Source organism: Alexandromys fortis, unplaced genomic scaffold (assembly GCF_014885135.2).
Source record: "Alexandromys fortis isolate MF-2015 unplaced genomic scaffold, M_Fortis_MF-2015_v1.1 scaffold_350, whole genome shotgun sequence".
Lineage (NCBI taxonomy): Eukaryota > Metazoa > Chordata > Mammalia > Rodentia > Cricetidae > Alexandromys > Alexandromys fortis.
This window is the reverse complement of record NW_026068263.1, coordinates 298,681-313,931: the sequence shown is the minus strand read 5'-3', so window position 1 is coordinate 313,931 and position 15,251 is coordinate 298,681. Positions and strand designations below refer to the sequence as shown.

Below are 15,251 nucleotides of genomic sequence, written 5' to 3'. Positions count from 1 at the left end.
ATACAAATGAAAGCATTAATTCCATCTTCCTTTAAATCTACCCATAGGGAAGAGCTCAGAAGTCAAGGGTAAGTCTTGCCAAGTCTCTCTTCCATTGACCCCTAGCTGTTGGCTGGTTTATTTTTTCATACCAACTGTAATCAACTATAATTAGTGAGTCTTCATGATTATAGTGCCATTTATGGTCCAGAAGATGTTATTTTGCAGTCTCTGTGTTCCCAATCTTATGTCTCCTTCAGTCCATTTACTTCATCTTCCTCAGTGTTCCCTGAGTCATAGAGGGTAGGGTATAAATGTCTTATCAGAACAGAAAACTTAGCTATCACTTATTTTATGCAGATCCAAATCTGTGAATTCACTAAACTTCACTGGAAATGGTAGTCCTTCTGATTATGCCTCAAGATTATATCTAAGGCATTTCCTGCACACATATGCAGTTTAATGCTTTGTAACTTTAATAAAGTAATAGAATTTCTTCCACCAAGGGCCCATGACTTCACATGCTATGGGCTTTTGAATAAGCCCATAGGAATTCATTCTTAAGATGTTTCCCTTAAATCCAACCACTGCACAATTCTTTACCCCTATGAAGTTTGTGCCACTATCACATAAATGAGCATGTAATTCCTTGCATGTGGATATTGTATTTACAGAGTTCACAAATGGATAAGACCATTGATCCCTTTTCTTACAAGGAGACTGGCTTGCGTATTACCTTCTAGTGCTTTATAAATGTTAGAAGGGAAGTAGACTCCAAACTTGTTTTCTGTATAACTTTAAACAGCATTTAACCTCATTGTGTAGTATTTTAGCAATAGGATAATACTATATAATTTTGGATGACAAACCAAAGAATAGCAACATCATAAATTATTCTTCAGGCTTTAAGCGACTCCACAATTAACATCTCATAGAGAGTTATCTCATTTTTTTTGAGTTATCTCAATTTTTGCATTAAAGTTGCTCTAAATGAGAAATACCTTCAAGAAGCATTTTTACTAACATACAAGGCATCTCCTCTCCAGTTTATTTTAGTTTGGTTTCAAAATTGTAGTTTTTCCTTTGCTTTATATAATGCTCTTAGTTTGTATAATCCTGATTCTTTTTCTGCATCTTCACTATTCTTTCAACTCTTGTCTTCATAAAACTTTCCATCACCAGTATATCCACCCTTTGCTTTGATATTTTGTATCAGCCCTTGTGCACAGTACCTTTCTGACAACTCCATTGAAGATTTATTTTTTCTTAAAAATGTTAACTGTATATATAATCTTGAGGAGGAGTGTCTCAAGTCCTGTAACTTCCAGAGCTTTCATACCCATTTAAAATATGTTTTTGAATCAACATTAATTAAAGAATGAATCTGTTGGGAGGAAATAGCTACAAAAATTGTGGTGATAGGCAGTTTAGTTATAATACATGTCAACATGGGAGATATTTATCTTCTAAAACCACACAGAGAATGGAAGTTGATATGACTACTTCACATAGAATGTGATATCTGAAGCTATAGATTCACAAATTCTGAACTACTTGCAATGGACAATATTTTCTGAATGTAATACAGTGGAGATTTCTTCTTACTTGGAAACTATCATCATCTTTACTAATGCAGTGTTGATATAACAAAAGTAATTTAAGTCTCAAAATTGTGAGAAACAATACTAGGTAGGGTGGATTCTAATTTGAGTCATAAAGATACACTCTTGTATGAGGTCAGTTGTTACACAATTAATGATAAAATTTAGTTCTATCTATTGCAAAGCCAGTCTTCTTGTTGGATGCAAGCCATATATCCAAAGCCATGGAATTAGAATGAATACAGCTTATGATATGATACTAATCACAATTAAAGTTTTCTCTTAAAATGTAATGATACATATTTCTTACTTTTGAGACATTCCACTAATATTTTTTTAATTTAGAAAAAAACACTTATGTAATAAACTTAAAAAAACTGCTTCAATAAATTATAGAAGCAAAATAGAGTTAAGATGCTGAAAAAACAATCATGAAACATCATGCAACTATATACAAAGCAAATGAGATAAAATTCCAGTTGAAATATTGTCACTAGTAGATAAAATTTGATGTGAAGCTCCAATTTATGGGAATCAATGGTGTTTGATTTAATTCTAGAAATTCTAGCCACTTGAGGAGACAACATGCAAGAAGGCACCCCACTGATAAAATGACTCCAAATTCACTTGACTTTTCTAGTCTTAAAACTATATAAAGAAATTCAGCACATAAACAACATTGTCCACCATAGAAGCTATACATTTTTATTGGAAGAGTTAGAAGTTGCAGTTTATACAACCAATAATTCCTGTCTAATATAATAAAAACACCAAGGATAGCTGTGATTTTTACCTTGAAAATTCTTTGAAACTTCTCCTCACTGATTGTATTCTAAAAACAAAGAACACAATTTGGGTATATGAAAAAAATAATGACACTGTGTGAAATACTAATAACTAAACAAAAAACTGATTATATAAGCACACTTTTCATAAGAATATCAGAGCAGTCAAATTTGAAAATTTTAGTATCTCAACAAAAGAATTTAATTATTTTTAGATTAGTCCAGGGAAGATAAAGTAACTTCAGAGTGTTGAGTAGAGCATACATAATTCTATTGAACAGGGGGAGTAAATCATCAGGACACAGAAGCAAGGGTTCATGGTGACTGTGTCCCTCAGAAGGTAACAAATGGTCACATGCCATTCATAAGCCATCACTAGAAAAAGATACGTTCCTAAACCACCAAAATCTAAAAACACAACCCATCTTAGTAAGGCATCGTGTGTATGTTAAACTCTGTTTATGTCTTTTGTGATTGTAGATGAACCTGTAGAAATATAAGTGAAGGACAAATTAGAAAGAATTATGAAGTAAGGATTTTTGAATTAGCTAACAATCAGATGATCAGTAGATTCCTCATAATAATGACCAAGTATAATCAGTGATTCTCAATCACTGTAATCCTTCAAAATTGCTTCTCATGCTGTGATGACCCAAACCATGAAAGCATATCATTTCTACATAATCATTATAAAATTGCTGGTGCTATGAATCATAATTTAAATATCTGATATGCATATTTGATTGCATATCAGCATATCTAGCATAACAAAAAAAGTAATTTTGAAATGTGTGTATTGTTCACAGACTCTATTCTGATAAGCATTTAATGAGAAGAAAATAGGCCAATGGTTTCTGTGACCAAATCATCTTCAGCTTCTAACTTCTAACACTGTAGAAATGAAAGTGCTCATAGCTCTTTGGTTTTACATTTGATAAATTCTGAGAATGATGACCAACACTTTATGCATTAACATCCCCAGTCCTCAAGAACTTCTATAAAGTTTGCAGGCTTGTGAAAAGTACATCTTTATTTACATTCTTCACTATTCATGTTTGACTCCTCTAATTTCTTTCCCCTGTATAGAAAATCTAGATATATTTTGTACACTATTGCAAGAGCTATAAAATAAAGAACAAATAAATCTATTTTCTCTTAATTAGATCATGATTCCAGCAAAGGGGATAATAATTATTATAGAAAATATGTGTTTAATCAATGTTTTTTATTTAGAATACCCAGAAAGAGGAAATCAAATTAAATTGTCATATGCTCCCTAGCCCATAGATCTGGGAAGTAGTGTATAAATGTCATCAAAGTACACAGAATTTTACAAGGATAATTAAGATCTCTGATGCTCTGTCTGTTACAATTACTCTATAGACCAAACTTTGCTAATATGGTCAGACTACATTAAGTTATGTTTCTTAATTTCATCATGAAATCCTCAACATTTCTCTTGATAACCCTGTTGGTATCTTCCAAAGTATAGCTTTTTTAGAAGTATAAACTTTCCCTTGATGTCTAATTAATGTTCATTTCTATGCATATATGTGTTATGTGTCTGTGTGATATGTCTTTGTTTTGGTGTATCTTGAAAGCATATGATTATGTAGATGTTAGAAGAGGCAGTTAGATGTATTCCTCTGTTGATCTCTGCCTCTTTGTCATAGAGTAGGTAGTGAGGAGGAAACAATAGGTTTTTAATTTATTATGGATCTAATAAATTAGTCATTTGAAGCAATGATTGTAAAAGTTTCATGTTTCATTTTTAACTCAATTTATCATAGGAAAAGTAGGACTTGTACATGGCTATTATGTTCTACAAGATATATAGATGGTTTTGGAACATTTGTGCCATAAAGAAATTATGACAAGCTGGGCATTGGTTGTGCACATTTTTAATCCCAGAACTCAGGAGATAGAGGCAGGCAGATTTCTGTGAGTCTGAGGCCAACCTCCTCTACAAGCGCTAGATCCAGAACAGGCTCTAAAGCTACAGAGAAATCTTCTTTTGAAAAATGTAAAAAAAAAATAGTTTCAAGAGGTAGAAAGAGTTTACAAAATTTAAATATTGCATGACATAGCCATGTGTAGAAGAATCATGATGAGCAAATTGCATTAATGTGTTGCTTTCATTCTGTTATTTAAGTAAATTTAATTTTTTCAATTTTATTCTATTTTTTTATTAAAAATTTTATTAAAAATTTCCACCTCCTCCCCTCCTCTCATTTCCCTCCCCTTTCCCCAACCTCCCTCCCCCCTCTCTCCAGTCCAAAGAGCAGTCAGGGTTCCCTGCCCTGTGGGAAGTCCAAGGTCCTCCTGCTCCATCCAGGTTTACGAAGGTGAGCATTCAAACAGACCCACAAAGCCAGTACATGCTGTAGGATCAAAACCCAGTGTCATTGTCCTTGGCTTCTCAGTCAGCCCTCATTGACTGCCATGTTCAGAGAGTCCGGTTTGATCACATGCTCCATCAGTCACAGTCCAGCTGGCCTAGGTGAGCTCCCATTAGATCAGCCCCACTGTCTCAGTGGGTGGGCGTGCCCCTTGCAGTCTTGACTTCCCTGTTCATGTTCTTCTTCCTTCTGCTTCTCATTTGGAACTTGGGAGCTCAGTCCAGTGCTCCAATGTGGTTCCCTGTCTCTATCTCCATCCATCACCAAGTGAAGGTTGTATGGTGATATGCAAGACATTCATCAGTTTGGCTATAGGATAGGCTCACTTCAGCCTCCCTCTCCTCAGCTGTGCACGTAACTAGCTGGGGACATCTCCTTGGACACCTGGGAACCCCTCTAGAGTCAAGTCTCTTGCCAACCCTAAAATGGCTCCCTTAATTATATACTTCCCTGCTCCCATATCAACCCTTACTCCATCCCAACTGTGCCATTCCCCCAAGCTCTCCCCATCCTCCCCTTCTCACTTGTCTCTCCCCATCTCCCCTTACTCCCTTCCCTGAACTCCCAATATTAGCCTGGCAATCATGTCTACTTCCATTATCCAGGAAGATAACTATATGTTTTTCTTCGGGTTCACATTATTTAGCATCTCTAGGATCAGGAATTATAGGCTCAATGTCCTTATTTATGGCTAGAATCCAGTTAGGAGTGAGTACATACCATAATCATCTTTTTGGGTCTGGGTTACCTCACTCAGGATAGTGTTTTCTATTTCTATCCATTTGCATGCAAAATTAAAGATGTCATTGTTTTTTTACTGCTGAGTAGTACTCTAATATGTATATATTCCACACTTTCTTCATCCATTCTTCCATTGAAGGGCATCTAGGTTGTTTCCAGGTTCTAGCTATTACAAATAATGCTGCTATGAATATAGTTGAACAAATGTTTTTGTAGTATGATAGGGCATCTCTTGGGTATATTCCCAAGAGTGGTATTGCTGGATCCTGGGGTAGGTTGATCCCGAATTTCCTGAGAAACTGCCACACTGATTTCCAAAGTGGTTGCACAAGTTTGCATTCCCACCAGCAATGGATGAGTGTTCCCCTTACTCCACATCCTCTCCAGCAAAAGCCATCATTGGTGTTTTTGATTTTAGCCATTCTGACACGTGTAAGATGGTATCTCAAAGTTGTTTTGATTTGCATTTCTCTGATTGCTAAGGAGGTTAAGCATGACCTTAAGTGTCTTTTGGCCATTTGAACTTCTTCTGTTGAGAGATCTCTCTTCAGTTCAGTGCCCCATTTTTTTAAATTGGGTTAATTAGGATTTTAAAGTCTAGTTTCTTGAGTTCTTTATATATTTTGGAGATCAGACCTTTGTTGCAGAGTTGGTGAAGATCTTCTTTCAGTCATTAGGTTGACTTTTTGTCTTAATGACAGTGTCCTTTGCTTTACAGAAGTTTCTCAGTTTTAGGAGGTCCCAGTTATTCAATGCTGCTCCTATTGTCTATTTTACTGGGGTTATACATAGGAAGTGGTCTTCTGTGCTCATATTTGTAGACGACTTCCTACTTTCTCTTCTATCAGGTTCAGTGTGTTCCAAATAATATTGAGGTCTTCAATCCATTTGGACTTGAGTTTTGTGCATGGTGATAGATATGGATGTATTTTCATTTTTTCTACAGGTTGACATCCAGTTATACCAGCACCATTTGTTGAAGATGCTTTCTTTCTTCCATTGTATACTTTTAGCTCCTTTGTCTAAAATGAGGTGTTCATATGTTTGTGGTTTAATTTTTTTGTCTTCTATTTTATTCCATTGGTCGACTTCTCTGTTTTTATGCCATTACCACACTGTTTTCATTACTGTAGCTCTGTTATAGAGTTTGAAGTCAGGGATGGTAATGCCTCCAGAAGATCCTTTATTGTATAGGATTATTTTGGCTATCCTGGGTTTTCTGTTTTTCCATATAAAGTTGATTATTGTTCTCTCAAGGTCTGTGAAGAATTTTGTTGGGATTTTAATGGAGATTTCCTTGAATTTATAGATTGCCTTTGGTAGAATTGCCATTTTTACTATGTTGATCCTACCCACCCAAGAGCATGGGAGATCCTTTCATTTTCTGGTGTCCTCTTTAATTTCTTTCTTCAATGCCTTAAAGTTCTTGTCAAATAGATCTTTCACTTACTTGATTAGAGTTACCCCAAGATATGTTATGCTATTTGTGGCTATCATAAAAGGTGACGTTTCTCTGAATTCCCTCTCTGCTTCCCTATCCTTTGTGTATAGGAGGGCTACTGATTTTTTTGAGTTGATCTTGCAACCTGCCACATCACTGAAGTTATTGATCAGCTGTAGGAGTTCTTTGGTAGAGTTTTTGGGGTCACTCATGTACACTATCATATCATCTGTAAATGATGCAAGTTTGACTTCTTTCTTTCTGATTTGAATCCCCTTGATCGCCTTATGTTGTCTTATTGCTATTGCTAGAATTTCAAGAAATATGTTGAAGAGATATGGTGAGAGTGAACAGCCTTTTAGTGGAATGGCTTTGAGTTTCTCTCCATTTAATTTGATATTAGCTGTTGGCTTGCTATATATTGCTTTTTATTATATTTATGTATGATTCTTATATCCCTAACCTCTCCAAAACCTTTATCATAAAGGGGTCTTGAATTTTGTCAAATGTTTTTTCCGCATCTAATAAAATGATCATATGTTTTTTCCTTTCAGTTTATTTATGTGATGGAATACATTGATAGATTTTCTTATGTTGAACCAGCCCTGCATCTCTGGGATGAAGCCTACTTGATTGTAAAGGATAATTTTTTAATGTGTTCTTGGATTCTGTTTGCCAGAATTTTATTGAGATTTTTTTGCATCAATGTTCATAAGTGAGATTGGTCTGTATTTCTTTTTTTGGTTGGGTCTTTGTGTGGTTTTGGAATCAGGGTAACTGTAGCTTCATGAAAAGAGTTTAGCCATGACTCTTCTGATTGTATTATGTTTGTTGTTATGTCCTCCTTTTCATTTCTGATCTTGTTAATTTTCATGTTCTCTCTCTGCCTTTTGTTTAGTTTGGTTAAAGGTTTGTCAATCTTGTTGACTCTCTCAAAGAACCAGCTCTTTGTTTCATTGATTCTGTGGAATGTTTTCTGTGGCAACTTTGGTTTTTATATATAAATAATTAATCCACTAAATAATTGTAATTGTGGATATATTACTGTATAATTTTATCCTTCTGCAGGCAAATTTTATTTGGCAATCATGTATCACCTCAAGTTTAGCACAGCCTAAATCAATGAATATGTGCCTGTGTCACAAAAGTATCAAAAATGCCTCTAAGAAAGAACATAGAGCAGACAATTGTTAGCATGGTGGATGGATTTGTCACAAATGAGTGACTGATGGTAGGTGAAGCATGCAACAAAGCTGCAAAACAACTGCTCAGATTATAGTCTTGCTTGATAGGCACAGAATTACAGGAGAGGAAAGGTTGTCTAGAGATTACATGGAAATAGTTCTGGGGCACTATTCAATCATTGCTGATAGGAAATAGGTCACAGACATAAGTACAATACTGCTGATTTCCAACTTGGCAAACCTACAGAATTACTAAAATTAGTTCAGGATTATTGGTATGGGGTTACTTACAGGAGAAAGATTGACTCAATTATAGATGTATCATGAATAGCACATACCAACTGGAGTGATGCCTCATAACATCTTATACTTATTGCATACCTTGGAGTTCCATACATTGAAGTGTCTCTTTCAGGAAGCATGGATGATCTGGGCCTTTTCTAGGCAGCTTGAGTTTTCTGATCCTCTTTCAGGAAGCTAGTCTTAGCTGATTCTTCTCAGGAGCCTTTACTACTAATATATTCCTAGGAAGGATGGGGCCTATTCATCTGGTCAGTTGTGAGGACACCTAGATACTTCCATGTTGTTTGCTTTCTGAGTATTAAAGAAAGCTTTCCTTTTGAATTTTTTGATGTCTTCATGACAGAATGTTTGACTTCCCATTGGACAATCCAAAGTCATAATGAATCTCCCCTCAAGATGGAATGTTTTAACCATGAGAAAAGTATTAGATAGCAGATATTCCTACTGCAAAATTTGTCATAAACTGAATGAGTTGAGACTGTAGATGCAGCACAAAAAGAAATCACTCAAGATGACTTTTCTTTTAATTTTTTATTGAGAAAAAGAAAAAAAAGTTTCTGCCTCCTCCCAGCCTCCCATTTCCCTCCCCCTCCTCCCACTCTTCTCCCCCTCCCCCTACTCTTCTCCCCCTCCCTCTCCAGTCCAAAGAGCAGTCAGGGTTCCCTGCCCTGTGGAAAGTACAAGGTCTTCCCCGCTCCGTCCATGTCTAGGAAGGTGAACATCCAAACTGGCTAGGCTCCCACCAAGCCAGAACATGAAGTAGGATCAAAACCCCGTGCCATTGTCCTTGGCTTCTCATCAGCCCTCATTGTTCACCATGTTCAGAGTCCGGTTTTATCCCATGCTTTTTCAGTCACAGTCCAGCTGTCCTTGGTGAGCTCCCATTAGATCAGCCCCACTGTCTCAGTGGGTGGGTGCACCCCTCGTGGTCCTGACTTTTTAATTAGTGGAAAAGCATGTCCATATGCTTTCAACATAGAGTTTAATCATGCTGTCAATTTTATTCATCTGTGAACACTATTAAATTAAGTGTACTGAACTGTCAGTTTGATGTAAATAAATATATTCTGAAAACTTTCATTTGAACAAAACTGCATTGTCATTTTGGAAACTTACAGGTTTTAAAATATTTTTTTTAATTTTTATTTCTTTAAGTTTTTTGAGACACAGTTTCTCTTTAGCTTTAGGGCCTCTCCTGGAATTGGCTCTCATAGACCAAACTCACAACTCACAGAGATCCACCTCCCTCTGCCTCCTGAGTCCTAGGATTACAGGCGAGCACCAGTACCACCCAGCTGGTTTTAAAATATTTGATCCTACTTCATGTTCCGGCTTGGTGGGAGCCTAGCCAGTTTGGATGTTCACCTTCCTAGACATGGACGGAGGGGGGAGGACCTTGGACTTTCCACAGGGCAGGGAACCCTGACTGCTCTTTGGATTAGAGAGGGAGGGGGAGAGGAGTGGGGGGAGGGGAGAAGAGTGGGGGGAGGGGAGGGAAATGGGAGGCTGGGAGGAGGCGGAAACTTTTTTTTCTTATTCTCAATAAAAAAAATATTTTTACAGCAAGAGAATATAGCAGGATGTACAATCCAAACATCTTACAGAGAACTATTTTTTAAAATTTATACTTGTGAATTCCTGTGAATTTCCCCTAGTACCATGGTTCTCACTAGTCCTTTAATTACTCACTCAATCAAAATGTCTTTTTTTCTATTTAATGTCCTTCCCCCTTCTTGAGCCTCCCATTCTCTCATGTTCTTCTACCTTCCCTCTCCCATCCCCCTTCCCTTCAGCCTCCCTTATCTCCCCTACTAATTGTCTTAGGAGTTCTTTTCTGTTCTCTCTTCCCAGGCGGATCCTGTATGTCCCTCTTAGGGTTCTTCTCTTTACCAACTTCTCTGGGATCATAGACCACAGGCTGGTTATCATTTGCTTTATGTCTAATATCTACTTTCAAGTGAGTATATTCCATGTTTGTCTATCTGCGCCTGGGTTACACTCAGAATGGTTTGTTCTAGTTCTATCCATTGGCCTGCAAATCCAAAGATGTCAAAGACAACCCCAGCTAAGACTTTAAGCAACAGTGGAGAGGATGCCTTAACTGACCTTCCCCTGTAATCAGTTTGATAACTACATTGTTATCATAGAACCTTTCACCAGCAATTGATGAAAGCAGATCCACAGATCCACAATAAAACACTCAACACAGGGCTGAACTCCTGGAGACCAACCCAAGAAAGGGAGAAGCAATAATATGAACAAAGGGGTCATGAAATAGATGGTGATACCCACAGAAACAGCTGACCTGAGCTGATGAGATCTCACTGACACTGGACTGATAGAGGGGGATCCTGCTTAGGACCAAACTAGGCCCACTGAATGTGGGGGGACAGTTGAGAGTTTTAGGCAGTCTCTGAGTCCAGTGACAGCGGGACAAGGATTTGTCACTAATACTGGCATCTAGTAAAATATACGCTCTGGAGGGATACTTTGGTCAGTCTAGATATAGGGGTAAGGTCCTTGGTCTTGCATCAAAGTGAAGTGTCAGATTTTGTTGACTCTCCATGGGAAGTTTTACCCTCTCTGAGGAATGGATGGGAGTTAGGATGGAGAAAGTTTATGGATCGAGGAGGGGAAGGAATGGGAATGGGATATCTATATAAATTAAGATAAGATTTTTTAAAATTCTTTTTTAGTTAATTAATTAAAAATTTCTACCTCCTCCCATCCTCCCATTTCTTTCCCACTCCCCATTCCCCCTCCCCCTCGCTCTCCAGTCCTAAGAGAAGTCAGAGTGCCCTGCCTTGTGGGAAGTTTAATAAAAAAGAAATAAAAAGACTTAGACTTTATAGCTATTAGTTTTATGAGAAATTTTAAAAAATTTATAAAGATTATCTTTCAGTTACTGTTACATTATTTCCCAAATATCGGAAAGGTAAATTTAAAAGACTAAAGTTTTAGGTAAACTGAAGAAAAGAAAAAAAACATGCATAGTATGTTTTGATGAGAATTGAGAAACATGCTACATGACAATTCTGATGTCCAGGTTGTGTACATGTATGAGTAGGACCAAAAGAAACTTCCCATAAAATAAATTGGGGACAAGCATATCTGAATGTTTTATAAATGTCAGAAATATTAGTGAATGCCAAGATCTTAGAAGAAACTGTAATTTCCAAGTGAAAAATTCTTGTAAGACTATTGGGATATATGCTTGTAGATTTAAGAGATATATGAGAAAAATTAAGCTCTAGTTGAACGTAATTTTATGCCAAATATACAACTAATTATCACTTAAAGTGTAAAGAAATGAAAGAAGCACTTCCAAAATTTTTTTACAATGGACAAAATCTTCACCCACGTTTCAAACACTAGGTCTTTAAGGATGTCACTACCCATAACATAAATTTTAAAAAGTAAATTTAAGCCAGGTAGTGGTGGCACACACCTTTAATCCAAGCACTCAGGAGGTAGAGGCAGGTGGATCTGTGAGTTTGAGGCCAGCCAGTATACCAGAGCTAGTTCCAGGACAGAATCCAAAGCTACAGAGCAAGCCTGTCTCGAAAAACAAACAAACGAATAAAACCCAGTAAATTTAGTTGCTAATCTACCAAAATTGTGAATTGGGGTAATATTAGATATATAAAAAATAATCATAGTCAGAACCTGGAAACAACTTAAATGCCCCTTGGACAAAGAATGGATAAGGAAAATGTAGTACATTTACACAATGGAGTACTATACAGCAGAAAAAATTAAGACATCTTGAATTTTGCAGGAAAATGGATGGAGCTAGAAAACATCATTTTGAGTGAGGCAACCCAGATACAGAAAGACAATTATCACATGTACTCACTCATAAGTGGTTTTTAAACATAAAGCAAAGAAAGCCAGCCTACAAAATCACAACACTCAAACACTTAGACAACAATGAGGATACTAAGAGAGACTTACATAGACCTAATCTACATAGCAGGTAGAAAAAGACAAGATCTCCTGAGTAAATTGGGAGCATGTGGGGAGGGTTGAAGGGGGAAGGGAAGAGGCAGGGAGGGAAGCAGAGAGAAAAATGTAGAGCTCAATAAAAATAAAAAAAGAAAAAAAAATCTAAACTAGAAATTTGTTAACTATGTTTTGGGTGAATCAAAAAAATAAACTGTTGGGAAGGATTGTACAAGCATACATTAAGGATGGATATCAACTCTAGAAATGTCTATGATGTTACTTATGAAGAGATATAAACAAAAATAAGAAAAACTGATCATATTTATCCAAAAAGATCAATTAAATTTTTGAATCCTCTCTATAACTGCAAATAATGTTAATTGTATTTATACCCACACATATAATCTGAGAAAAATTCTTTGCTACAAGCAAATATTAATGTTTTGAGTGACATTGACAATAACATTGTGGAAGATAATTCCAAAGTGATTAGGATAAGTACTTGTCAATTGATGTCTAGAACTCAAATAATACCAGGGATTTTTTCTTGCATGTGTGCTTGTGTGTATCTGCCTTTATACAAAAATTGTAATAATGGACTTATTGTAAATGCTATATATGACTTTGCTGGGTAAATGGGAAATGCTTCTATTCCCCCCCCAGTAGCTTACTAAGAACAGACATAAAAATAATTTCATATAAGTGTAGCTTGTTGAATCAAAAGTTTATTCAAGAACACGAGTGAATTAAATATAGCTTAAAAACCACAAAGACCACTAGAGTGTTGTTAACAATCCACATCCTAGAATCTCTCTGTACATCTTCTCAAATACTTCAACAGATAATTCTTTCCTCAGGTACTTTGTTGCAACTATAACACTTGGGAAGAGTGTTTTGAATGTTGTTACTTTTAGAGCTTTCTCAAACTCTTAACTGTTTTTAGTTTGCTGAGTATTAGGAACATTATGTTTTTGATGAAAGAGCTATAGAATAAGAGGGTGCTCACTCAGGGTGCTGCCTCTGACATCCTATAAATATGGGATATCTTCAAATTCTAAAACTGTTAAGGAACTGAGCAAAACATAACGTATTAATTTGCTATCTCATATATTAATGATAATTATATCTGAAATTATGGATTAAAAATTTCAGAGGTACTTGTAATAAATATTTTTCCTCATTACTTTAGAATGGGGGCTTTTTCTTTGAGAACCAATGACATAGTTATAATGGAAATAGCAAAATTGCATAATATTTTTAAGAGACCAGTATAAAGTAATTATTTGGATTTTGGGTTTTAAAAGTAACTAAACCAAGTAGGCAGGTAGCTAGCATGCCTCATAAAGGCATACATCGTAAGGACCTAGTAATTACTTAGTGGATTGTAATATCTAGTTAATCTGAACCAAAGTAGGTCTTATGGGTTTCAATTAATCTGGCCTGAACCATGAAATCATACCGACTCTAGATTTTATATGTGCCACTACAGATTTTTAAACCTTTTCTCTCACATCCAAATGCCACATATTTTCCCTTTAAGACAAGTCTATACATCTTCATTTAATTGGAACCATTGGAACACTTTCCGCTTCAGTGTATTAGCACACAAAATTATAGAAATTAAATGAGTCTAGTGATGAACTTCCTCAAGGCTCCCTTGATTTCTTTGTTTCTGAAACTGTAAATGAAAGGGTTCAGCATTTGAGGGACCACACTATACATCATGGATGCTATTACATTGCTACTGGAAGAGTTAGAAACTGAAGAACTCATGTACACACCTAAACCAGTCCCATAGAATAAAGATACCACTGAAAGATGAGACCCACAGGTGGAAAAAGCTTTATGCCTTCCACCAATTGATGGGATCTTCAGAATCGAGGACACAATTTGAAAATAAGAGAAAATAATTCCAGAGAGGGGGATAACTGAAAATACAATAGTTGCCAGATAAATAAAGATAATATTGATAAATGTATCAGAACAGGCAAGTTTTGTGATTTGACCAAGTTCACAGAAGAAGTTGGGGATATCTTGTTTTGTGCAAAATGACAGTGGCAAAATCAGAAGGGTGTGGAGCAATGCATTTATAGTGCTGATGAGCAGGGAAAGTAAGACTAGCAAGATGCATAAGAAAGGGTTCATAATAATTGTGTATCTCAGAGGTTGACAAATGGCCACATAGCGGTCATAAGCCATTACAGTGAGGAGACAACTTTCTAAAACACAAAATATCAATATAAAGCACACCTGGGACAGGCAACCTATGTAAGTGATGCTCTGGTCATGTGCTTGGATGTTCAACAGCAACTTTGGGACTGTCGTTGTGCTGGCACAGATATCAGTGAAAGACAGATTACACAGGAAGAAGTACATGGGAGTGTGGAGGTGGGAGTCTATGCTTACAGCCAAAATAATGAGTAGGTTTCCCATGATGGTGATGAGATACATGAGCAGGAACACGTTGAAGATGAGGGGCTGCAATTCAGGGATGTATGTTAGCCCCATGAGAAAGAATTCTGAAATACATGTTTGATTTGCAGGTTCCATATATATGCTGAATATTGACAAAAATGTGCAATGAAAATATGAGATTAATTTTTGAGGTGAATATCAATATAACATTAGTATGAGACAGATATAAACATAATTTTAATATTTCACTCAATATTAATGAGCTACAAGTTCATGAAAAGTAATATATCTTTAAATAATTTCTCCCACTGAAGCCTTGAGAGATGACTCCTGGGCTAAAAGTACTTCCTTCCCTTATGTAGGACTTGAGTTTGTTTCCCAGTACCATTTTATGTTCACAATTCCCTGTGTCTCCAGCTCTGAAAACTCTTTTGCCTTCACAAGTGGCTCATGCACAC

At 36.3% G+C, this 15,251-nt stretch overlaps 1 protein-coding gene across 1 annotated transcript; it reads right to left on the bottom strand.

The window, feature by feature from the left end:
• Positions 1 to 13,998: 13,998 nt before the first annotated feature.
• Positions 13,999 to 14,940, bottom strand: LOC126494460 (olfactory receptor 7G2-like). Its single transcript, XM_050131828.1, has one exon. The coding sequence runs from the start codon at positions 14,926 to 14,928 to the stop codon at positions 13,999 to 14,001; it is 930 nt and encodes a 309-aa protein (XP_049987785.1). The 5' UTR covers positions 14,929 to 14,940.
• Positions 14,941 to 15,251: the final 311 nt, after the last annotated feature.

Excerpts from the sequence above, each read along its gene's own strand:
- LOC126494460 (XM_050131828.1), bottom strand. The coding sequence starts at position 14,928 with ATGGAACCTGCAAATCAAACATGTATTTCAGAATTCTTTCTCATGGGG.